This window comes from Chrysochloris asiatica, unplaced genomic scaffold (assembly GCF_000296735.1).
Source record: "Chrysochloris asiatica unplaced genomic scaffold, ChrAsi1.0 scaffold00002, whole genome shotgun sequence".
Taxonomy (NCBI): Eukaryota; Metazoa; Chordata; class Mammalia; order Afrosoricida; family Chrysochloridae; genus Chrysochloris; species Chrysochloris asiatica.
Genome location: NW_006408520.1, coordinates 12483882 through 12510389, shown reverse-complemented (window position 1 = coordinate 12510389; position 26508 = coordinate 12483882). Strand labels below are relative to the sequence as shown.

The following is a 26508-nucleotide window of genomic DNA, read 5'->3' as shown; positions in this document are numbered from 1 at the left end:
TATCATTCTTCTGAATTCACTCTCAGGCATATCTAGAGGCACTCCTCCTCCTCTATAAAGCGTTTGTCTGTCTCCAGTTCATTTGCGTCAGCTCCCCTTTTCTGTTTTTGGACATGCTTCGATAACGTTGATTGTTTCTTATTGGTCATATTGGTTTTATTTTTATTAATATGATCAGGAAATGGCCTTCCCTTTTCATCCATAATGCGTAGCAAATGTTGTTGGCTCTTGTCTAAGTGGTGGAGTATTATGTTGTAGCTTGGCTGTATGGCCACAATTGCTGCTTCTTCCTATGGGACGTAGGGAGGATAAGTTCCCACCTCCAGGAGGGAAGTGTAATCCAGAGGACTAAAAGTAGAAGTAATATTAAACGCATGGACAGAAATCACCACATTGGATCAGATATGTGGCTTTGGTTAACTTTTTCTTTTCCCTGTCCTGCCAGCACAGCCACTGGAGGATCCCCTCTGCTAGCTAGGAAGGGGGCTTAGATGCAGCGATGCAAGATTGGTTTTAGTGACTTTGGAGACGGTAACAGACATCTTATTTTAATCTATTAAAGACAGAAAAGCAGGTAAGGAACTAAACACAGTGAGTGGAGTGACTTTTTCTAGAACATGAGCTGTGAAGGGAAGATGAATTTCCGATCATAGGATTTACTTCTCAAAACAATCCTATGACATATATTATTATTCCAAGTTTTCAGATGAGGAAATGGAATCTGAGAGAAAGTTTTTCAGGGTCATACTGCTAGCAGGAAAAAAAAGCTGTGAACAAGGCACACACTGATAGGCTACCTCGGCTGGATTAGGCCAATTGTTGGATATCCACCAAATAAACTATTTAAAATCAGGAACAATAGGAGAATAAATATTCTATCTGTGTTGGAAAACTATCTGGGAGCTGAGGGCACTTGACCAAGAGTTCAGGCAAGGGTTGAGTGATACAAGTGAAAACTGCATATGGCACTAGCTGCCAACAGATGGGAGAGGTGAAGAAAGTTGATGAAGTTCAATGTAGATGAGCCCCTCCACTTTACAATTTTGCATAGGACTACAGAATCATCAACTCTCTGGCAATAGATATATATTATCTGGAATACTAAGTTAGTCCTCATAAAGTTTGGCGGTTCAAACCTGCCATCTGCTCCCTGGAAACCCTATACAGGGTCACTATGTGTTGGAATCAACTCAACTACCCTTAAAAACAACAACAGGTAATAATCAACTCTAAGTCTTAGTGGCTTAATGCAATCATGGTTCAGCTCTTACTACAAGAACTTAGCTGTATCTGTGGTTGTCCTATTTCCAGTGTTTCAGCAATTGTGCCTATCCTTTTATGCTGCCGTTATTTCAGTATGAGACTCCAGTGTCTGGCTATAGAAAAGGAAGGGAATATGGAGAAGTACACACTAGCACTTAAATGCTGCAGTTATTGTTAAATACCATTGAGTAGATTCCGACCCATAGTGATCCCGTGTGACCGGGTAAAACTGCACATAGAATTGTCTATGCTTTCCTCTTTAATGGGAGCAAAGCACCAAGTCTTTCTCCAGTGACTTCTGGATGGGTTCAAACCACCAAGCTTTATGTTTGCAGCCAAGCATTCTGTTGCATCTCCTTAGCATCTAAAGAGACACACAACACATTCCATTCATGTTTCATTGACTACCTTAATAACTAAAGCAAATCATCTAGTCACATGGAACATCAAGGAGACAGGGAGTTTTCCTTCTCACAACCCAGAATGGTCAAAGACCAAGAAAAATTAGTGAGCACAAGCAATGTTTACTACTAAGGCATAAACAGAGTAGATGGTCTTATAGAGTAATTCTTCTATTTTCCTAGGATGTCTGGATTACCAAAAGTGACATGTTTACTTTTATCAGTTTTACTTAGGACTGATATTAAATGGTTAAAAAAAAAAGGCGGGGGGTTAATATTTAGGGTCTGGAAGCTAAATGGCTTGATATCTGAAGTGATGAGTGACTTTCTACAGCTCTGTTGGACAGGGTATTTTCAGAAAACAACCACTATCAGGGGACCTAGAGAAACTTTTAGAGGTTGAGATGAAATAGGATAAAATTGTACACAAAGAAGTCAAGTGAAACATTTTAAAGATGTATGGAAACACATCATCAAGAGGCATGGTTTTGATGTGGTTTACTGAGAACGATGCACAGCAGCCTGGTCAATTTCATATGAACATCTATCTATAAGCTAAGTTTTCAGGGTGAGTTTGAATCTCAGAGGCAGCTTCACAAACAGTGCCTGAAGCTGCAAATCACAGGATTCTCTGTGTAGCATAGACGCGTTATCTGTGAAAGTTGTAGTTACATCTTCTCTGCCATATCTAGGGTTACTTGTGACTATGATGCACAGAACCAGTATGTTGTTGTTGTTAGATGCCATCAAGTTGATACCAACTCATAATAATCCTATGTACAACAGAACGAAACACTGCCTGGTCCTGTGCCTACCTCACAATCATAGCTGCACTTAAGGCCATTGCTGCTGACTCTGGGCCAATTCATCTTATTGGGAGTCTTCTTATTTTTCTTCCACTCTGCACTTTACCAAACATGATATCCTTCTCTAGGGACAGGTCCATCCTGATAATATGTCCAAATTATGAGAGAGGAAGTCTAACCATCCTGGCTTCCAAGGAGCATTCTGGTTGTACTTCTCCAAACACAGATTGATTTGCTCTTTTGGCGGTCCATGGTACTTTTGATATTCTCCTCCAACACCATAACTCAAAAGTATCAACTCTTCTGTGGTCTTCCTTATTCACTGTCCAACTTTTGCATGCATATGAGGTTATTGAAAATACCATGGCTTGGGTCAGGCGCACATTTGTCCTTAAATGGACATCTTTGCTCTTGAATATTTTAAAGAGGTCTTGTGCAGCAGATTTGCTTAATGCAATATGTCGTTTGATTTCATGACTGTTGGTTCCCTGAGTATTGATGGTTGATGCCAGCAAAGTGAATTCTTTGACAACTTCAACATATAGGGCTATGTGTTTGATACATTAATAGTATTCTCAAAGATCTATGCAACAAAATGTAGAGTGGATATTAGGGAATTAAGTAGTTAATTAAATAAGTAACAAATCAGCATTATCAAGGTCCTCAGGAAAAGAAAGAAAGAGAAGGATATTGCGTTTGGACATCTAAACTAATTTGGCTAATTGAGAAATTGCCAATTATTTAGTGCAAGGGTGGGGAACATCCAGCCCACAGGCAAAATCATTTGGTCTGGTCTTGCCAATGCAACCTTAGTTCCAGCCATTAATTTGTTGTTGTTGTTGTTGTTAAGTGTCGTTGAGTTGATTCTGACCCATAGTGACCCTGTATAGGGTTTCCAAGGAGCAGCTGGTGAGCTTGAATCAGCGACCTTGCAGTTCAAATGGCTTTGTTGTCTGATGTATTAGCCCACAGTGCCATACCAGGACTTCAGCCATTACTTTAAGTTGAGTTAATTAAACATTTGATCAAATCTAACAGGCTAATTTTGAAATTGAGAATTCTTTATGGTCTGCGAATGATGTTACAAATTTGGCAGAAAAAAGGTTCCCCATCCCTGATTTGGAGTCCTAGTGTGGTGCTGCAGGTTAATCTGCTTGGCTGCAAAGTTGATTTGAACTGTAAGGCTGGCAGTTGAAGCTAACCATCCGCTCCTAGGAAAGCCTATTCAGGGTCATTACGGGTCAGAACTGACTCAACCTCAACAGCACTTAACAACTACAACAATCTCTGATTTAGTGCAACTGAAGATCTCCTACCCTATCTTTTACCTTATCATTCGGATTCCTGGTGTGGCACTGTGGGTTAATGCACTGGACTGCAAAGTTGGTTGAACTGCAAGGTCAACAGTTCAAGCTCATCAGCAGCACTTCAGAAACCCTGTACAGGGGTGCTAAGGGTCAGAATCAACTTGACAGCACTTAACAACAACAACAACCCTATCATTCACACACACCCTGGGTTTTGAAAAAGCTAGCTATTCAATAGCAATTATCATTCATGGCAATTGTAAGCTAAAAAACTACCACAAGAAAAACTAACAAAATCCCAAACTAGTTTTAGTTTCCTTTTCTTTTCATAAATAAAATCTTACATTTTTATTTAACATAACTGACATATATTTATATAGGTTTTTTTTCCCCTGAAATTTCAGGATCAATTGGTATAAAACTTAATATAATGTAAATTTTTGTTGTCCTCCTTTTGTTATCAAAATAGTTCCTTTGACTTTTATAATTGCCAGAAAATTCTACCTTCAATCTATTATTTGATTTTTCAGATGGGCAGGTAGGCTTAAACAAAGATGCAACAAACTACATAGAGAGTTTTAGGGGCATGGCTCACAATTACAGAGAGATATTCTGCTTTTCTCTATAAAATCAAGATTAGAAAAAAAATAAAACTGATTTGCATTAAATACCCAGTGACTTGGTAGAGTTCATGAAGGGGAAAGGTGGACAGTAGGGATGAGTTCAAGATTAAGGTTTTAATTGAAATAGTAATTTACATGTTATAGTACTGGTTTCTTTTAAATTCTCAACCCTCATAGGACAAGAAAAATCCTAATTTTTTTTTCCTTACCCATAAGTAATATCAGAATTAACGTGGATATGTTGTGTTGAAGATGTATAGCACTTTTACACAAGTTTTAAGTATATAATTAATATTAATAAGGTACATTCTGATTAAAGTATTACACTTGATGAAGTATGAAGAATAATCTCCACCACTTATTTTTATGAAAGTGACCAAGGAAATAATTACATCTGTGATTGGCAATGATATATCAATTTTATGTGGTAAGGTAAAGAAAAGAAAGAAGTTTTTTAAAAAAGCATTGATGGACAAAGGGAAGGAACTGATGGGAGACTATAGTAAAACAATGAAAATGTTGTTTGGTTTACATTTTATTTCTGGCTTACACTGGAGGATTGGAAAGAAACAGTTGAAATTCAGAATCTCAGTTGCTGCTCAAATTCCTAGACCAGGCATATGTATGTGTTCCACATAGACAAGCAAGTAGAAAGGCCATGTGTTGTAACATCTTGTTCCATGCCCATGTAGACATTGGGAATTGATCACACCATCTCTGCTAAATTTTGTCTTCTTAACAATCTCCCTGTATATAATACACTGGACAGCCACTACCAAGTGATCAGTTTCCCTGTGAGATGAACCAACTTACCCCTGGCATAGAAAGAATCAAAATGGGAAGGCTCCTAGGGGCACAAACTATTCATGGTTATAAGCAATACAATTGCTTTCTATTACACGAGAGGCTTCTACCAGTCCCTCCCCTAACAATTCTTGTTAAATTATGATATTGTTCTTACTTCTGATTTGGCAAAGTTAGTAGCACTCTCCCTTCTGCCTATTTTAGGACAAATAACAAATCACTCATTAAAATTTACTATTTCAATCACTATGCAGATAACTGATAGATTTGTAAAATGTCATTTGGAATTTCTCTAACATTATAATGCAACCATCTGGCAGCTATAGGGAGAGCAACTGCAGGGACAAAGCTACAATGAGATAAGGTAGAATGGACAAGCACTACAGGATCATAGTAAAAGAAAAAGGCTTTCATCTCCCTATTTCCTATCCTATTCTTGACCTAGTTCTGCAAGAGGTCATTAGAGACTAGAACAAGGGGGGTGGGGGTGGGGGAAGTATTAGATATGGATGATAGGTAGCCATAAGAGCCTACAGACAAACATATTACTATGGAATTTTCATTGATACAATGAAATCATTTCAAAATATTCCATTTAACATTTTAAAACCATTATATATGATTATCAAAGTCACAACATTTTTTGTTAGATACATCTATTATGGTTATTTTCTCCCATTCTGTGACTTGAGATTTAATTGTTTTAATTGGTTAACTTCATGAAAAGTTTTTGTATTTGGTCAGAGTAATTTATCAGGTTTTTTTCTTTTATATTTAGTGATTTTTATGTTCTAAGAAGTTTTTCTGTATCTCAGGGTCACAAGGACACTTATCTTTATTTCCTCTAAAATTCTATAGTCTTAGCTTTTACTTTTAGATTTATGATCTATTTTAAATTGCTTCTGTGCCTGTGCTGAGGTAGGTATTGTCCCTGGACTGCAAGGTTGGCGGTTCAAATCCACCAGCCGCTTCTCAGAAATTCTATTCAGGGTAACTATGAGTCAGAACTAACTTGATGGCACTTAACAACAACAACATAACCATTAATTCCAGCACCATATGTTGAAAGGTCTTTCCTTTCTTCATTGGATTACTTTGACAGTTTTGTCAAAAATCAATTGAGTGTGTATGTATGGGTCTATTTCTGGACTCTATTCTATTCCATTGATCTATTTATCTATGCTGGCATCAAAACACACTGTTTGAAGGAAGGTAGTACAAATCTTCTAATGTTCTTCTTCTTTTTTTTCCAAAGTGTTTTGCAATTCTAGCTACTTTTAATTCCAAAGCAAAATTTCGAGCCAAGCTGTCAAATTCTTGGGATTATGATTGGAATTGTGATAAATCTATAGATCAATTTGGGGTGATTTGACATTTTAGCATGGCTCCCCATTGATTTAAACTTTCTTTAATTTTCTTCAGCAATACTTTGTAGCTTTCAGCATGCAGGTACTGTATAGAATAGTTCCTAAGTATTTTGTACTTATTTGCTATTTTAAATAATATTTTTAAATGTTATCTTATAGTTGCTCATTGCTTCAATTATTCATATAGAAATACAACTGACTTTTGTAACATCTGTTAGAGTAACAGTCAACCTCATATGTACAACAGCATATATATCTGGGGAGCAAGGAGGAAGGACTTGCTTGCAAGGGGACAAAGAGGCAAGGCTGGTGCTGAGTTTATGGCATTAGAGGCCCCAGGTCAGCTGCCACAGCTTCTAAAGCTGCCACTGGCATGGGCCCTGCCTATTCACTTTGAAGGCTGGTGCCTGCGGGTAGACATTGCGCTGTGGCAGCTCTGTTCCATACCTCTTGGTTTCTGATTCCTCCATGCTCCCCTGGCTTCTCAGAGAGTGCTGTGTGAGCAAAGACAGCCAATTGTAGGTAAAAATTTGCAAAACCTGAAGCTCCAGGAGCTAACAGAGAACTAGAGAAGCTTGCATGGGGATTATGCTGATATACATACATGTGTATCAAACATAGACTAACATATATATGTTTGCACAACATCCAAATTACATAATATCCTACTTCACAGAAGGTTGTGTAGGTCCTGATGGGACACTGCAGGATAAGCACTTGACTGTGAACCACAAGGTCGATGGTCCAAACCCACCAGCAACTCCTTGGAAACCCTACACAGAGTCATTATGAGTAAGAACTGAGTTGAAGGCACTTAACAACAACATTGTAGATTAAGTGGCAGATATCTGTATTGCCTTTGAATCATGAAGTGTTTCCATGTTCACCTACAGATTTTAACAGTATTTTCAGAAGTTCTTTATATTTTCTATGTGCACAATCTTACTATCTAAAAATAAAGACAATTTTAGTTCTTCGTTTTCATTCTAGATGCCATTTTATTTCTATTTGTGTTCTTACTGCATTGTTTAGGACCACCCATACAATACTAAATAGAAGTGGTGAGAGTGGACATTCTCACTTAATTCTTGGTCTTAGGAGAATATCATTTATTCTTTCACTATTAAGCATGATGCTAGCTATACAATTTATGTCTTTTAATTAGATTGAAGAAGTTTCATTCTATTCCAGGATTCTTTAGAATTTTTATTATGAATGGATATTGGATTTTGTCAAATGGTTTTTCTACATTTAAGGATTTTTATCCAAAAAATATATAAAGAACTAATACAATTTAATAAAAAACAAATTTGATAAATTTGGGCAAAATATTTGCACAGTTGGTAATAAATGACATGAATGGCCAATAAGGGCTTTAAGAAATTATCAACCTCATTAGCTATAAAGGACTTTATAATTAAAACCATAACAAAATACCAATATATACATATGAAACTTGCCAAAATTAAAAAGACTAGGGATACCACGTGTGGGCCAGGATGAAGAGGAACTGAAACACTAACTAATCCACAGACGGTAGGAGTGTAAAATGGTACAATTCATGAACTACAGGCTTTCTGGAACCATAGAAGATGGATCAAGACCTGAAACTAATGCCCTGAGATAATCCTTAAAACTTAAACAATAAATATCACCTGAAATTTTTTTAAGCACCAACCAACAATTTAGCTATTGTAAAAAAAAAGCTGGTAAAAAAAAATGTTTGCCTTAAGTGTTATGCTCTTTCAAGAGCTATTTACATACAATTTATTATTTATTTTTGACCCTATATAAACTATAAGGAGCTCTGATAGCATAGTGGGCTATAAATTGGGCTGCTAACTGTAAGGTCAGCAGTTCAAGTCTACCAGTGCACCATGGGAGAAATACAAGGTTTTTTTTTTTTTTTGCTCCTGCATGAATATACAACCTCAGAAATCCTATACATGGTTGATATGAGTCAAAATCAACTCCACAGCACACAATCACTACCATGTAAACTATGTAAATGAGGAAGAAAGAGAGGCAGACCACTTTAGAATGTTAAGCCACTGTAAACTTAATGAATGTTGTTGTTGTTACTGTTGTTAGGTGAGAGTAAGTTGGTACTGACCCATAGTGAGCTTATGCACAGCAGAACGAAACACTGATGATGAATGAACAAAACTTAATGAATAGCAGTGGAAAATTTTAAGATGTAGTGCTGAAAGATGAACTCCTCAGGTTGGAAGCCATTCGAAAAACTACTCAAGAAGAACTGCCTTCTTAAAGTAGAGCTGCATATAATGATATGAATGAACAAAACTTTAGGGACCTTCATTTGCTGATGGGACACAACTCAAAATGAAGAGAAAGAGTTGCAAATATCCATTCATAATTGGAGCATGAAATGTATGAAGTATGACGCTAGGAACATTGGCAGTTATTAAAAATGAAATGAAACACATAAAGATTGATATCTTAGGCATTGTTGCTATTGTTGTTTACTGCCTTTGATCAGTTCTAAGTATAGGGTTTCCTAGAAGCATCTGGTGAGCTTGAACTGCTGACTTTACTGTTCAAACCGACCTTGCATTCCAGCAGGTTAACCTACAATGCCACATCAAAACTCCATCTTAGACATTAAATCATAGGAGTTTCAGATTTATAATGGTCAATACCAGTTCATTTCAGCTCACTAGTGCCTAGGATCAGTGAGCTGAAATGAACTGGTATTGACCATTTTAAATCTGGAAATCCTATGATTTACTAAGTTGGGAATGAGAAATTCAAGAGGAATAATGTCATATTCATCATCAAAAAGAACATTTCACAATCTATTTTGAAGTAATATGCGGTGTATGATAGGATACTATCCACATATCTACAATTCATACCACCATCATTCAAATTTATGCATCAACCACTAAAGCCAGTGAAGATGAACTTGAGGAATTCTACCAACTTCTTCAGTCTGAAATTGATTAAACATACAATCAAAATGCATTAATAACTAATTGTTATTGGAATGCAAAGGTTGGAAACAAAGAGGAAGGATCAGTAGTGGGAAAATATGACCTTGGTGATAGAAATTATGCTGGAGATCCCATGATAGAATTTTGCAAGACCAATGACTTATTCGTTGCAAATATTTTTCTTAAATAGCATAAAAGAAGACAATACATGTGGGCTTCACTAGATGGAATACACGTGAATCAAACTGATTACAGCTGCAGGAAGAGAGGACAGAAACATTCAGTCTCATCAGCCAAAACAAGGCTAGGGGCTGACTGTGAGACAGACCATCAATTGTTCCATACACAAGTTCAGGGTGAAACTGAAGAAAATTAAAACATGCCCACGAAAGCTAAAATATGACCTGGAACATGTCACTCTTGAATTTACAGATTATCTCAAGAATAAATTGAATGCATTCGACACTAATGACTGAAGACTAAAGGGGCAGAGGGATGATATCAAGAACATCATATAGGAATTAAGTAAAAGGTCATTAAGAAGACAGAAAATAAAGAAAAGACAAAAATTGTTGTCAGAAGAGACTCTGAAACTTGTTATTGCGCACACAGAAGCTAAAGCAAAAGGAAGAAATGTGGAAATAAAGACATGAACAAAGTTATCAAAGGGAAGCTCAAGAAGACAAAGTAAAGTACGTTGTATATTGCATCAATGAAGTATACAAAAACTGTAGTTAGAAAACCAAAATGGAAGGACATGCACAGCATTTCTCAAGCTGAAAGAACTGAAGAAAAAAATTCAAGTCTCAACTTTCAATATTGAAGGATTTCATGGGAAAAATATTGAAGGATATAGAAAGCATCAAAAGAAGATGGAAGGAATACACAGTCACTGTACCCAAAAGAAATAGTTGATGTTCACCCATTTCTAGAGTTTGCATGTGATAAAAGACCGATTGTACAGAAGGAAGACATTTAAGCTGCACTGCAGGCATTGCTGGAAAACAAAGCTTCAGATATTGATGGAATACAAGTTGAAATCTTTCAGCAAACTATTGTAGCACTGGAGGCACTCACATATGCCAAGAAATTTGTCAGACAGTTATGTGGCTAACCGACTGGACAGGTTCTGTGTTTGTGCCCATTCCAAAGAGAGGTGAACCAACAGAAAATGGAAATAATCTAACAGTATCATTAATATCATATGGAAGTACATTTCTGCTGAAGAATATTAAAAAATGGTTGCAACAGTACATTGACAATGAACTGTCAGAAATTCAAGCAGGATTCAGAAGAGGTTGTGAAATGAGGAATATCATTGCTGACATCAGGTGGATCTTGACTGAAAGCAGAGAACTGTAGAAAGAAGGTTACTTGTGCTTTATTGACTATGCAAAGGCTTTCGATTGTGTGGATCATGAGAAACTATAGATAATATTGCAAAGAATGGGTATTCCAGAACACTTTATTGTGTTCATGAAGAAACTGTATGTAGATCAAGAGACAGTCTTTAGAACAGAAAAAAGGGATACGTAATGGCTTCAAATCAGGAAAGGTATGCATCATGGTCGTATCCTTTCAACCTATCTATTCAATCTGTATGTTGAGCAAACAGTCTGAGAAGTTCAATTATATAAAGAAGAATTTGGCATTAGGATTGGAGGAAGACTCATTAACAACCTGTTGTATATGCAGATGATACTATCTTGCTTACTGGAAGGGAAGACCACTTAAAATTTTTACTGATGAAGATCAAAGACTACAACCCTCAGTATGCATTGTGCCTCAATGTAAATGAAACAAAAATCCTCAAAACTGGATCTATAAATGGCATCATGATAAATAGAAATAGGGTTGAAATTTTCAAAGACTTAAATTTTCTTGGATCTGAACTGCCAGAAGAGTAAACAAATCTATCTTGGAGGATGTACAGCTGGAATGCTCTTTGGAAGTCAGGATGATGACACTTCATTTCTCATAAACTGACATGTTGTCAGGAAGCACCATTCCCTGAACAGGAACAATATGTTTGGCAAAGGGAAGAATCATAGAAAAAGAGGAAGACCCCCAAGGAGTTGGATGACAAAATGGCAGCAGCAACAGGCTTAGCCCTAACAACAATTATGAGGATGGTGGACAACTGGAGCAGTGTTTCATTCTCTTGTACATAGGGGTTGTTATGAGTCGGAGTCAATTCAAAGGCAACCAATAATAATGTTAACAACAATATAAACTATTTATATAAGACAACAGCAACTGGAAAAATGAGAGAGGAACTTAGGGAGAGTTGAGTTTTAGGTTAATGGAGGAACAACTCAGAATAAGAAGGACAAGAATGGTTGCAGAACTTGGATAACATATGAATATCACTGAATTGTACATATTGAAACTTGAATTGGTCTGTGTTTTGCTATTTATATTCCCAGCAACAATGAAACAGTAAACTACATAATTTCTTATTAACTGGTACAACCACTTTGGAAAACTCCCTCACAAAACTAAATGTACTTGTGAAGTGCCATCAAGTCAATTCTGATTTGTAGTGAAATTCCATCTATATGAGTTTTCTTAACATGGAAAAACTCATCTATGGTGAAGTTGTTGTTGCTGTTAAGTGCCATCAAGTCAGTTCCAACTCATAGTGGCCACGTATAGGGTTTCTGAGGAGCAGTTGATGAATTTGAACCGCCAGCCTTGCGGTTCAAATGGACCTTGCTGTCCAGTGCATTATCCCACAGAGCCACACCTATAAATCAGAATAACAAGTGCTTCTGGTGGTAGTAGGAAGGGAATATAAAATGACTGGAAAGGTCTTAAGAGAATAATCTGAGGTGTTAGTAACATTCATTATTTTGCTGGAAATAAGAGTTCCATGGTGTATGCATTGTCAAAACTTTTCAAATTGTTGGGCCCAGAGTCAGTGACATAGCCACAGAGGACCAGATTGGAGAATGTAGCATCCAGCTGATAAGAAGAGAGGGTATATGCACAAGAACACACTTGCAGATAATACCCACTTGACCTGGCTTCAATGGCTGGATGATCAAGCTCAACTAGAAGAAGAAAGAAGGGGGAAAAAAAAGAGTAATCTGATACAATTTGATGAACTTGACCTACATCTATGGATGCAGTAGCTCAAAAGAGGAAACAAATCTTTACAGCGAGGATCATTCCCACCCCCTTGATACACACAGTAGACAGGGATTGACAAGTTGGACATTGGCTACCCAAGATAGGAAGGCTACAAAAGTAAGAAGTGACTGGCTACAAGCTTTCAAGAGGGAGCCTAGATCCAGAGGGCATGGAGGAAGGTAGAATCTCCACTGAGTAGTATCCAGTCAGTCTGGCCGGGGCTGATGAAAGGAGATGGGGATACCACTCATGTGGTACAATAGTGAATAATTACTATCAGGACTCACTGAGAGGGTTGGAAATGTAAAGATAGACATTTTATAGCAAATGGAGGAGAGTGGCTGACTTTGCAGTCCAGGAACGGAGGTCCCTGGGACTATCCAGGCAGAAGAGTGGAGTGTGGGACCCTACCCAGATAAACAGTGATGCCAGAGATGGAGGCAGAGACAATGACGTGGAGAGATGAAATGGATGGTGACTCTAGACCCAGAGAGGGAGAGGGGCTGTGTGCTGATGACAAGGGGGGCAGGCTTGCTGGGTATATCCTTTGGTTGGCTGATGATGCATGGAGGGGATTGTAACCATGGCAATGAATTGATATAAGATAGGATGAAGGTAAAGTTAATGTTCTCCCGTGTAAACTATTATGTAATTCACAAGAAAACATTTAAAAACAAACAAAAAAGCAAAAAAACTTTTTCAAATGGTCTATTTAAATCTTAGAATTTTTCTCTATGTAAATTATACCTTCAGTTTAAAAAAAATAAAAAGCATATTAACTCTACTTGAGGCCAGATAACATGGAAGATACAAAACTTTTAAAATTGTGATGGACAGGAAATTACATTGTCTTGTTTTTCTAGTGGTCATGCTGTTGATTTTATATATTCTTCTTTAAACATTGCTTTGTTCTCTGTGTTACATAACAAATACATAGCTGAACATCTACATTCGAGCCCTGGTGGCATTGTGGGCTAAGCATTATAGGCCGATAACTGCAGGGACATTGTTTCAAATTGACCAGCCTCTCTGCAGGAGAAAGATGAGGCTTTCTGTTTCTATAAAGAATTGTTGTTGTTGTTGTTGTTAAGTGCCGTCGAGTCGGTTTCGACCCATAGCGACCCTGTACAGGGTTTCCGAGAATGTAAATCTTTACGGGAGTAGAAAGCTTCATCTTTCTCCCGCGTAGAGGCTGGTAGTTTCGAACCGCTGACCTTAAGGTTCGCAGCCCGATTTGTAGCCACTACGCTAAAGAATTACAACCTTAAAAATCATTGACCATTGACCATTGACTTTTTATTCCTTCCATCTTCTTTGGATGCTTTCTGCATCATTCAATATCTTGCCCATGAAATCTTTCAATATTACAATTCAAGGCTTGAATTTTTCTTCAGTTTTTTTAATATTGAGAAATGCTGAGCATGTTTTTCACTCATGGTTTTCTAACTTCAGGTTTTTGCACATTTCATTACGATACTTGACTTTGTCTTCTCAAGCTGCCCTTTGAAATTTTCTGTTTAGCTCTTTTAACTCCTCATTTCTTCCATTTGATTTAGTATCTCTATACTAGGGAGCAAGTTTAACAGTCTCTCAGACATCCATTTTGTTATTTTCCATCTTTCTTTTCTTCTTAATGACCTTTAGCTTTCTTTATGTGGTGTTCTTGTTGGCACCCCACAACTCTTTTGGTTTTAGGTCATTAGTGTCTAATGCATCAAATCTGTTCTTGAGATGATCCCTACGTTCAGGTGGGATGTGTTAAAGGTCATATTTTGCCTCTTGTGGACTTGTTCTAATTTATTTCAGCTTCCGTCTGAACTTGCATATAAGTAATTGATTGTCTAGTGAAAGCTTTTTAATGAGTATAGATTATGTTAAATTGCTAATATATCACTGATACATATTTTATCATATTTTAATACCTACTGAAAATAATTTGGCATGTTTATTGTTTTCTTCTAAAACGACTGCTGTTCCTGAAAGTGCCTAGCTAGAATTTTAGTTATAAATTGAGTTTATTTTTTCTTGATATGTAAGGACACCAGAGACAGTTTGTATAATTGAATTCTATAAACATATAACATTGTCCTAGGTGCTTGAAAAATCAAGTATAAATCAGATATGATTTCAAGATGATCATAGTGAGCTGAGAGATGGACAGGAAGACTAACAAAGAGATGATGTGGTTTTTATAAAAAGAAAACATAATGTGGGAAGTGCAATGCTAGCTATAGGAACAAAGGGCTATAGGAGAACTGAAAGTGATCCAGTTTTCCCGGAGGAAGAGGAAGGACATAGAAGAATTCACAAACGTGAAATGACTCTGCCATTTTTCTGTAGAAATACTGACTTACTGTATGGAGTTTCCAATGTTTACCTATAACTAATTAAAATGATCAGAGCAAGGCGTATACTACTTATTTTCATGTGGGTTCTTCACATTTCCTGGCTTTTGAAAGTTCTTCCACAAATCTTCTACAACTATGTATCCTTGCAAACCCCATTCATATATAATATTCCGCCACTGACACGGGCAAAGCTGATGCCTTGTTGTGGATAATACACAGAGGCAGCTATTCCCATGAAACCAAGTGGATATACCAACTTCTTGATTTTTGAGCCTCTAGAGAAAAGCAGTCCAACAAGGCCAGCAAACCCAATAACAGCGAGTCTTGGGAAAAATCCAGGAGGTGCATTTTTGAGATATTCATTGCTGTCTACTCTCCACTGAGCAATACTCTACATCTTGGGCTAAGTGTAGAAGTGCTTTTCCTGACACCAACTTGTATATGGCTCGCAAAAGTGTTGGAGCTGTGAAATGTTTTCCTCAAGTAGGGTTCTTGGCTCCTCCACATACTTAGATTGATCTTCTGGAACTCGGTAGAATGAAAGCTCATCAACCATGATGGAAGTTTTGTTGGTGATGCTTGGATTTTAAAGGTGAGCACACTTAGGCTGGCGGGTCCCACGGATCTCTGAATTGCCTGTGAACGAACCGAGGGTTGAGATACAGCCAACCTGGAGGTGGGAAAAGCCTCCAGGCAAGCAGGGTCTGATCCCCCAGGGAGGCCTACGAGTGTGCGAGGAGGGTTCCATGTGGCCCGGAGGCGGGCGGTGACCCACGCTCTCACCTAAGAGAGCCTACAAGAGAAGCTGTCACCACCCTACAGCTCCCTGCAGCAGTTTGCCCAGGACGTGGGCCACATGTTTAAACAGTTCAATAAGCTGACAGAGGACAAGGCGGATGTGCAGTCCATCATCGTCCTTCAGTGCTTTTTCAAGATGCGCATGAATGAAGCTTTTGGGGACACAAAGTTCTCAGCTGTGCTGGTTGAGCCCCCACCGCTGAGCCTGCCTGGTGCTGGCTTGGGGGCCCCGGATGCCCCAGTGATGGCCTCTGAGGTTGGCACCCCCATGGCCAGCCTGGTCTGGGTCTGCTTTAACCTGTTTCTTTCCTCTCCCCTGCCTCCTGGTGGTCTGGCTTCCACTCCCTGGTGGCCCTGCCCACCCCCCTCCCCAACCCCAGCCCTTCACAATATGGTTTTTACTTCTGTGGATTTAAGAAAAAACTTCACCAGTTTAAAAAAAAAAAATGAATGAAGGATTGATCTATATATTTATTTAATAATTCAGCTACCATGCTGTTGCTACTACATGGTAGACGTGTTAGGAACACAATATGTGATATTGTTGTTGTTGTTAAGTGTCGTCGAGTCGATTCCGATCCATAGTGACCCTGTACAGGGTTTCCAAGACTGCAAATCTTGACGGGAGTAGAAAGCCTCATCTTTCTCCCGCGAAGCGGCTTGTTAAGGTTCGCAGCCCGATTCATAACCACTACGCTACCAGAGATACGTGATATAGGCTCTCAAAAAATGTATTTTCTAGATTCATTTGCCTACCAAGGAGGACTAGAGGGTATTCACCTGCCTACCTCCTATTTTTACCCTTTGGTTGTTTCCCATATCATCTTAGTAAACTATATTCATACACAAACAGAATATTTAAAGTAAAAAAAAAAAAAAATTCTCTTTTTTTTCAAATTATTTTCACTTCTGATGTAATAGAAAAATGAATGTTTTGAATAAGCTTAATGATTATTAATGACTACTAATGACTACTAGGAGTCCTGGAATGGCTCTATAGGATAAGCACTGGACTATTAACCACAAGGTCAGTGGTTCAAATTCACCAGCTACTCCTCAGTAACCCTATACAGGTCGCTATGAGTCAGAACTGACTCTATTGCACTTAACAACAATAATGGTTACTGATTCTGAATACCAGCACTTAACTAGGGTCTTAGAACATTCATTTAGTCATTCATTCCTTCACATAGTCAACCAACATTTACTAAGTCTTTACTATGCATCAATGGATGTCTGAGGAGTTGCAACAAGTGAATGAAATAAGTAGGAACTTACTGACCAGTCAAGGAAATAGACATGGTACAAATCAAATGCTTCACGATACCTGCTGCAATTGGGATTCAGGAAGGAAAGCAGAAATTAATTTTGTTTTACAAGTCAGGGAATCATTAAAAGAGAAGGTGATGCTTGAGCATTTCCCTTAAATCAACTGGAGAGACATTCCAGGTGTAGGGACACCATGTAAAGAAGTATGTACAATATGCAGTAATATGCAGTTTTTTTTTATCTAAGCTGTTTTCCTAGCAAAGGTTCTAGTTTAGGAGTTCCAAACTTACACCAAGCACAGAATATTGAAGACATTACCTTCTTTGCAAAATGCTCTATACTAACATCGGCATTTATAACTTGTTTTGTTTCTCAAGCAAAAAACCCTAAACACAATTCTTATTTTTCAAAATTAAAAATGGCAAATATAAATATTTATTTTCCAATATCATTAAAATATATACTTTGTTCCCAGTCCTAAAACAGAATTTCCAAACAAAAATATTTTTGCAATTACAAACAGTTATATTTTTATCTTATAAGCACTGGACTATTACCATATAATCTGTTATCTATAACCACTGGTGCCAGATGTATATCAGATTTTAGCATTGTTTTTATTTGGGATTTTAGAAAAGTATGGTACATGTTCCACATTTCACATAACCTCCATAGCAAGGGGTGGGGTTGTTGTTTGGTGCCATCGAGTTGGTTCCAACTCATAGCAATCCTCTATAGGGTTTCTGAAGAGCGTCTGGTGGATTTGAACCACTACCTTGCAGATGCAGTCCAGTATATGTCCTACAGTGCCACACCAGGACTCCAGCAAGGTTCTGGGTAGCACCCCAGAACCAAATGTCTGTGTTGGTGCAGTGAATATTGAAATACAGTAAATTTTCACTCTGGAGTCCTGGTGTGGTGCTGGAGGATAAGCACTGGACTGAAATTTGGTTAGAACTGCAAGATAATTGGTGCAGATACATCAACCCTTTTTTGGAAGCTCTATACAGGGTCACTATGAGTCAGAATCAACTTGACAGCACTTAACAACAACAATAACAACAATAAACATTCACTCTAAGAGGAATAAATACAAATTATAAATAGCCTCACATCATTTCAGGTGAGCTTTGTTGCCAAATGAGTAATGAGAAAACATTTGGTTTTGTGGCTTTTCTGGATTTCAGAATTGTTGGTTGAGAGATTCTGGGCCTGTATTCTGACTCATTATATTTTACAGTCTTAGAAAGAGGTTTAGAGAGATTAACTAACTGTCTAAGTAATGAAGCATCACTTAAATCTGGCAGTTTTGCTCTGAAGTTTGCTGGTAACTACTGCACTCTCCCATACGTCCGCATGTCATCTTTTGTTGTTACTGTTGTTAAGTGCTGTCAAGTTGGTTCAGACTCTTATGGGCTCTGTGTAGGGTTTCTGAGACTGTTCATGTTTATATACTAGTTTCTCAGAAAGAAAAAGGAGACATTTAGGTAACTGAGTTTTAAATAACAGGCTGTTTTACTACTGAGGTTCTTCTTTTATAATGATACTACTGTACAGCCTTCTGCTTCCTCATCCTTACAGGTTTCCTCAGTGTTGACTGTCTGTGCAGACTTGGGATAGAATGTCTTTGATAGAAAAATCTTGATTGCCACAGTTCTTGCTTATATGGCTTTGATCCAACTGGGACACAATTCTCTGACTCCGGCTCCTCATTGGCTATTTTGATATTCTGGTCATTTAGAACCCAGTAAGGTGCCCTCTGAATATCCAACCCTGCTACTCTGTTTTTTTCATTTTTCTTCCAGCTCGAAATTATGCATTGCTAAGCACCTACATTAGAGTCCTGGTGCGATGCTGTGGGATAAGGCACTGGGCTGCAAGGTGAGTCTGAACCGCAAGGTCGGCAGTTTGAACTTAGCAGCCACTCTTCAGAAACTCTAACCAGTGTCCCTATGGGTTAGATGCAACTTGGAGGCACTTAACAACAAGAAGTCATCTACATCAAGGAGCCCTGGTAACGTAGTGGGTAACACATTGGACTACTAACCACAGGTCAGCAGTTAGAATCCACCAGTTGCTCTGCAGGAGAAAGATGAGGCTTTTTGTGCCCATACATATCTCTAGGCTTGGAAACCCTATACAGGGTGGCTGTGAGCTGGAATCAAGTAAATCGTATGCAGTAGTAGCAGCAGCAGCAGCAGCAAGACACATACATGAAGATATGCTTACAATCTGCTCACTGGTAACTTCTTTTTCTTTGACTTTTCTACTATGATTTCCTTCCTCAATCCTTCATAGTGTGTGCTCTAGATCACTGCATTATAATCATGAGGTGAACACACAGATTCCTGGACCTACGTATGACCTTTCGAATCAGTGTCTTCACAGATGGTTCCTGGGGAATCTATATTTTTCACAAGCATGTCACCTGATTCTTAAGTAAAAGCCAAACCAAGCCCACTCTCATCAAGTCAGTTCTGAACCACAGCAACCCTACAGGACACAGGGTTTCTGAGACTATAAAGCCTTATGATCTTTCTCCCAAGGAGAAGCTAGTACATTTGAACTGCTGACCTTGTGCTTAGTAGTCCAGTGCTTTTCCTACAGTGTCAACTAATGTCCCAGTAATTAGAAATCAACACTTTTGTGGTTTTACAAAACTATTGTTTGCTCTTCCTATGAGATTTGCTCTTATTCTTGTAGGCACGGATTTAGCCTACTTGTACCATCAAATCAGAGCAAACTTCAATTGTCCAATTTCTTTTCCTTCTGAAGCCATCTGAAGAAATATTGGGAAATTCAATCAATAAATAAGGTAACCATAGTGCTGCTGTTGTTGAATGCCATCAAATCGATTCTGACTCACACCAACACCATAGGACAGAATAATTGTTCCACATGGCATTGTAGGATAAGCACTCGACCACAAGGTCAGTTCGAAACATGAGGCCAATGGTTAAACTCACCAGTCACTCCTGGGGAATCCTATACATGGTACGTATGACTCGGGACCAACTCGATGGCACATAACAACAACAACAACAAAACAATAGGGTTTCCTAGGTTGTAATCTCGATGCCAGCTGATTTCCAGGTCTTTTCTCCCTCAGCGTGGCTGGTGGGTTCAAACCACTGGCCTTTCATTTAGCAGCCAAGGCTTAACTGTTACACTATCAGGCAGCTTTTTTTATTTTACAAAGGACAGGAAGAATATATTAAATACACTCTTACGAAAAGGATTAAGTGAATAATTTATCCAAATCTTTGTTTCCATATCAAGAGTTTCATTTTCTCAACATCTTGTAACATGCATCATAATTGCTTCTTCTGAATGTTTCTTGTGAATAATCTAGCCTGAACTACAAGGAGGCTTCAAAAAGTTTACGGAAAAATGACAGTATTTTTTTATTCTATTTTCCCACAAACTTTTTAAAGCTCAATTGTGTAAGCAAAAGACCGAATAATAATTGGCCTTTCCAAATACCTCTAGGCTATGTAAAGGGACTAGGCATGTGTTGATATAGTCATTGTAAAGAGGGAGTCCATCAGCTCTTATTTTTAATACAGCATATAAGAACTATAAAGACAAGTATCTTATTATTTAGCTAATGAGAACATGAGTTGTTTTCAAAGATACACACACATATGCAACAGTGACAGTCAGAAGGAACAATTAGGAAGCCACCTGTACCTTGGATCAAGAGTGCTTTGATTCACTATTAGGGATATTAACCTGAAGGGGATATTCATCTATTGTTTTAGTCATGTCAGTCAGCACTAGAGAATCCAGGAGCACAGATCTATTACCAGACCATCTGCTCCTTCCTGAACTTAGCTTGAAAAATGAATCACTAATACAATCACATGGGCAGAGTCTGTTTTGTTTTTTAATGATAATGCTGACAATTTCACTTATGATTATGGTAAAGACTGGGCTGACTGCACCAATCAAAGTAAAGAAAAGTCTGTATCCAGATTCAAAGTATCTGAAAATCAATTTCCATTTATGTCGTTAACACGCGTATCCCCTTTACTATCTGTCTTTTATTTGATTATATGTTTGGTTTTTTTTTTTTGAAGCTTATCATTTATAAAATACTTTTATTTGTTTTTTTTTTTAACTTTTTACTATGAATTGGGTAAAGGTAAACAGACAAGATCATCAGCCTTACTTTCAACCAAAGTTATCCTGCTTCCACCTTGTGGCTTCCCTTTTGCATCTTATTTTTCATAAATCAACAAAGCAAAAATATTTGATGTACACAAAGTTTTCAGAAATTAATGGGAAAGTTCCTTTAAGACAAAACAGCCCAGTGCACTGCAGCCACTTAAATTTCAGCTCACATGACAACCACCCAAATCTGAGACAATCCCTATCATGTTATAAACAATGTCCTTGAGGTATTTACATGAAAAGAGTGTAAAGTCATTAATGATTTTTTTTAGTTATGATAAACCTTTGAATATTGATGGCCATTGATAAAGGCAAGACCACTCACTGTCTAAATACTGCAGATTCAGTTTATGATAATATGATTAGTTAGAGTAATAATGCTGCTTAAGCACAGTCTTGCTAATTACAATATTATAAATATTAATGTCACCCAGCCTTTCTGTTTGATTGCCACTCCTGGAGTCATTCATCATATTTTCCTGGAACCCACACTGAAAGATTTGATTTCTTTCTCCTTTTGTTTTTCATTACTGGACCTACAGTCATACACATTATTCTTCAGGAAGCCTTTACTTTGCTAGTAAAAGGACAATGATATTTTCCACTACATGCAGTCAAATGAAAGTCAGGTATATGATGTTTCTCTTATTCTTTCTGAGTCCCTAATCCAGCCATCCAATGAAGAATACTCAGGGTTTTTGTTTTCCATTCTTTTTCATGTGACCTGTTTCAAGTTAAGATTCATTTGAATTATTAAATGCTTCCTAAAAGAATCTTTTTATACTGCCTTTCTCCCTCTCTCTCTCTTTTTAAAGTTAATTATTGATGTGGTGACAAGACTAAGAATTGTAATTTTTTCCTCCCCTCTTTCAAGACTCAGAAATGTCTTCTGACAATGGTTGTCTATTTAGAACAATACAAAGGAAATACAAAGGCAAAATGCTGAATGTTGTTTTAGAAAGGGGTTGCTAAAATCACTGTATTATACAAAATGTAAATATAGTGTATATTTCTCTCAAAATAGCAGTTAGTGAGAAAGTTGGGACATAACCTTTGAGTCCAGGTTTAACCACATAGCAGAGGCAGTTACAAAAGATACTGATGAGAATTTAATTTTAAAACCATCATCATATTATTCAGGACTCCAGTGATTTGATTGTCTTGAAAATAGAAAGGTAATGTTATAATTTCCAGAGCTTGTTAGAGAATAAAGAAATCTCCAGCCTCCCACTGAAAAGCATGCCTGTCATCACCACAGCAAGCAAGAACTTGGAGGTACTTTACACTATACACTTCAATCTTTTTTCTTTTTCGCAAAAATTCGTTGTTGTTTTTTTTTTTTTTTTATGACCCATGTTATATTGGTTTTATAAAAATGTAACTCACAGACCCACCATATGGTGGTAATCAAACATCCTTCAGAATGACTCTTCTGTAGAAATCAAACCCAACAACACTGTGTTTCCTCTGCCAGTGAGCACTGTGAGTGAGCAAGCAATACCTGGGATAATAGTGGACAGGGTACATTTCCTGGGAATAACAGAGGAGAGGTGAGCATATACCTTTCCAGTGAGTTCAGCAATACGTGGAACTGGTTTCCCTTTCTGGTGACGCTCCGTGGTTGGACTCTGTCCATCCCAGTCCTGCAGTTCTTCAATGCTTTTCAGATAAAGCAGGGCTTTGAGGCCAGTGCAGTAGTCTTTGATGACAGTGAAATCCTGATTCTGAACAGCGCTGCAGACCTAGAAAAGATGGAGCAACTAAGCAAACATATGACCAAGATTAATTCTCCAACATTTACTCAACCAAGATGGTGGGGTATTGGGTAAGGGGAAGCTTTTGGGGGTGATTGGTACATTGCTTGGTGATGCTTGGTACACTGCTAAAATGTACTAAGCTTGGTGTGATGATGTATGTATGCTAAATTGTACCAAGTTTTACACCAAAAATATGTTCAGTGTATTTTACTCTTTACCATACTTATTTAATCTGTAGCCTGAGCAAATAAACTGAGAAGCTAGGTTATATGAAGAAGAATGTGGCTTCAGGGCTGGAGGAAGTCTCCTTAACAACCCATGATATAGATATATGCAGATGATACAGACTTGCTTACTGAAAATGAAAACAAAAATCCTCACCACTGGACCAAAATAACATCACAATAAATGGAGAAATGATTGAAATTGTCAAAGACTTCACTTTGCTTAGAGCCACTATCAACATTTCTAGAGAAAACAGTTAAGAAATCAAACCACATAGTGTATTAGGCAAATTTGCTGCACAAGACCTCTTTAAAGTGTTCAAAAGCAAAAATGTCAGTGTGTGGACTAAGGTGTGCCTGACCCAAGTCATGGTATTTTAAATAGCTTTATATGCATGTGAAAGCTGGACAATGAATAAAGAAGACCATAGAAGAATTGATGCATTTGAGTTATGGTGTTAGAGAAGAAAAGTAAAAGTACCATGGACTACTACAATAACAAACAAATCAGTGTTGGAAGAAGTACAGCCAAAATGCTCTTTAAAATCCAGGACAGCGAGACTTCGTATCTCATACTTAGGCCACTTTGTCAGGTGGGACCAGTCGCTGGAGAAGGACATCATGCTTGATAAAGTCCAGCAAAAAAGAGGAAGGCCTCCAACAAGATGGACTGGCACATGGCAGCAGCAATGGGCTCAAACATAACAATGATTGTGAGCTTGGCATAGGACCGGGCAGTGTTTCAGTCTGTTGTGCATAGGGTTTCTGTGAATCAGAGGCTGAATCCCAGACACCTAACAAAAATGAAGACTTAAAAACTTAAACCCAATAGATTCCACTGTCATGGAGTCACATTCAGTGTTACTGAATGAGCATGTTATGACGGAAAGCAGTCCTTGGCAGCTATTGTTGTTAAATGCTGTTGAGTTGATTCCGACCCATAGCAACCCTGTACAGGGTTTCCAAGGCTGTAAATCTTTACAGGAGTAGAAAGCTTCATCTTTCTCCTGCAGAACAGCTGGTAGTTGTGAACTGCTGACCTTACGGTTCACAGCTCGATTTGTAACCACTACACCAACAGAGCTCCTTAGTCCTTGGCAGTGGAGGCAGTTAAATTGTGATGCAATAAATGTTCATCCCATCCAGTTCACTCAACCTCATTTACCCCTGCCTGACACTTATACACTCATCTGCTATATTTTCCTTTTTGTTCACTATGTTCCAGCATTCAGGTTTTCCTCACATTGGACAAGATTTTTTTTTTCTCCCCTTAACATCTTTCCCCTTGTCCTTTTTACTGCTTTCAAGGCCAATTCCCTCTAAACCTAAGTAATTTTTACCCAGTTTTCAGTCTTCAAGTGCTCAGCCATACCACTCCTACATGTAGGTCTTCAAGAACCCAGACTAGGATAGAGACTTATTTTACACATGTTGTTGTTGTTGTTGTTGTTATAAAGTGCCATGGAGTTGGTTCTGACTTATAGCAACCCTGTATAGGGTTTTTGAGGAGTGGCTGCTGAGTTTGAACTACCAATCTTAGGGTTCAAACTGACGTTGTGGTCCAGTGCTTTAATCGATAGTGCCACACCAGCACTCTTCTTTTACATGTAGTATCTTTTAATTATAGTTATTGTATGATTATTTGATTGACAGCTCTCTCCTGAATTAGACTGAAATGTCAGGAGGGCAGAACACATATTTATCTTGATCACACAGTATCTCCAATGACAAGCCAAATGTTAGTCATGGATTCTGTCCTCAATAAATATTATTAATGAATGGATAATTCAGAGAGAGTGTATCAGACACTTTTAAATTTGAATGAATATATGTCAGAAAATAGTGATAAATTTCTAGAGCTTACGTTAAATCAGAGAATTTAGGATTCTTCCAATAAAACTATACTTGATATTCTACATTTGTAGCTCAGAGTTGAGTTATGTGACAGTTAAGATTTTGGGTCAGCTTGGCTGGGCCATGATTCTCAGTAGTTTAGCGGTTAAAATATAGTTTTCACCTCCACAATAAAATCTAATCTGATTACCCCATGATTGTGATTTCATATGATCAGTTCTAATTGGATGCAATTATCCTCCCTGTGTTATAAATCCACACTTCTATGATGTTAATGAGGCCGGATGCAATCTACAGGATTAGGTTGTATCTTCAGTCAATCTCTTTTAAGACATAAAAGGAGAGAGAAGCTAGCAGACCTAGACAGGAGTCCCGGTGTGGCATTGTAGGTTAATGCAGTCCTGGTGTGGCATTGTAGGTTAATGTAGGTCAATGCAAGGTCAGATTGAACCATAAGGTTGGCCATTTAAGTTTACCAGCCACTCCTTGGAAACCTATACAGGATTGTTATGAGCCGGAACCAGCTCAATGGCACTTAACAACAACAACTACTACCACCAAAATAGAAGAGCTGGCAGTAGAGTGCATCCTTTGCACCTGGGGTCCCTGCACTAAGAAGATCCTAGATCCAGGGCAGAGGCAGATTGTCGCCAAGGAATATTGGCCCTACAGATGCTGAAAGGAGATAAGAACCTTTGTACAGAGCTGACAAAGGGAAAGAGTTTTCCTAGAGCCAGCACTCTGAATTTGGATTTCTAGCCTCTTAAACTATGAGTCCTGGTGTAGCACTGTAGGATAAGCAGTGTGCTGCTAACTACAAGGTCAGTAGTTCAAACCAACCACTAGGGCTCCTCGGAAACCCTATACAAGGTTGCTATGAGTCAGAACTGACTCGAAGGCACTTAACAATAGCAACAACAAGCTATGAGAAAAAAAAAATTCTGGTTGTTAAAGTCCTTCACTTTTAGTATTTCTGTTATAGCAGCATTAGCTAACTAAGACGAGTTAGAATTTAAAGAATGTGTAGTTCCATAAGCAGTTCCATGTTTATTACATTCAAATATACCTCTTCAGTTCTGATACCAGATGCAGACTGTGGAGCCACATGTACAATTACCAGTAGAACAACTTCACTCAGATGGCCCAATATCACTTCAAATTCAAAATTTACAATTTTTAATTCTGCATCCCTCCCCCTCTACTTTCTAAATTAATTCTAAGAAGCAACAAACCAAATAGTCAAAACTAAGCAGAACAAAATTAATTTGTAACACATTTCCTCAAACATCAAATACCTAGCATATATGAGAGTGCCTGTTCATTCCTATTGTTGTTAAGTGTCAATTTTGACTCATAGCCACCCTGCATAGAGCCAAGTAGTGGCTGGTTGGTTTGAACCCCTGACCTTACAGTTAGAAATCCAGTACT

At 38.0% G+C, this 26508-nt stretch overlaps 1 protein-coding gene across 1 annotated transcript in view; it reads right to left on the bottom strand.

The window, feature by feature from the left end:
- DPYD (dihydropyrimidine dehydrogenase) overlaps positions 1-26508 on the bottom strand; it is a 1478957-nt gene that overhangs the window by 206897 nt on the left and 1245552 nt on the right. The window contains exon 24 of the mRNA XM_006831042.1: positions 22808-22987. Within this exon, the coding sequence (XP_006831105.1) occupies positions 22808-22987 (180 nt within the window). The remainder of the gene's footprint in view (positions 1-22807; positions 22988-26508) is intronic.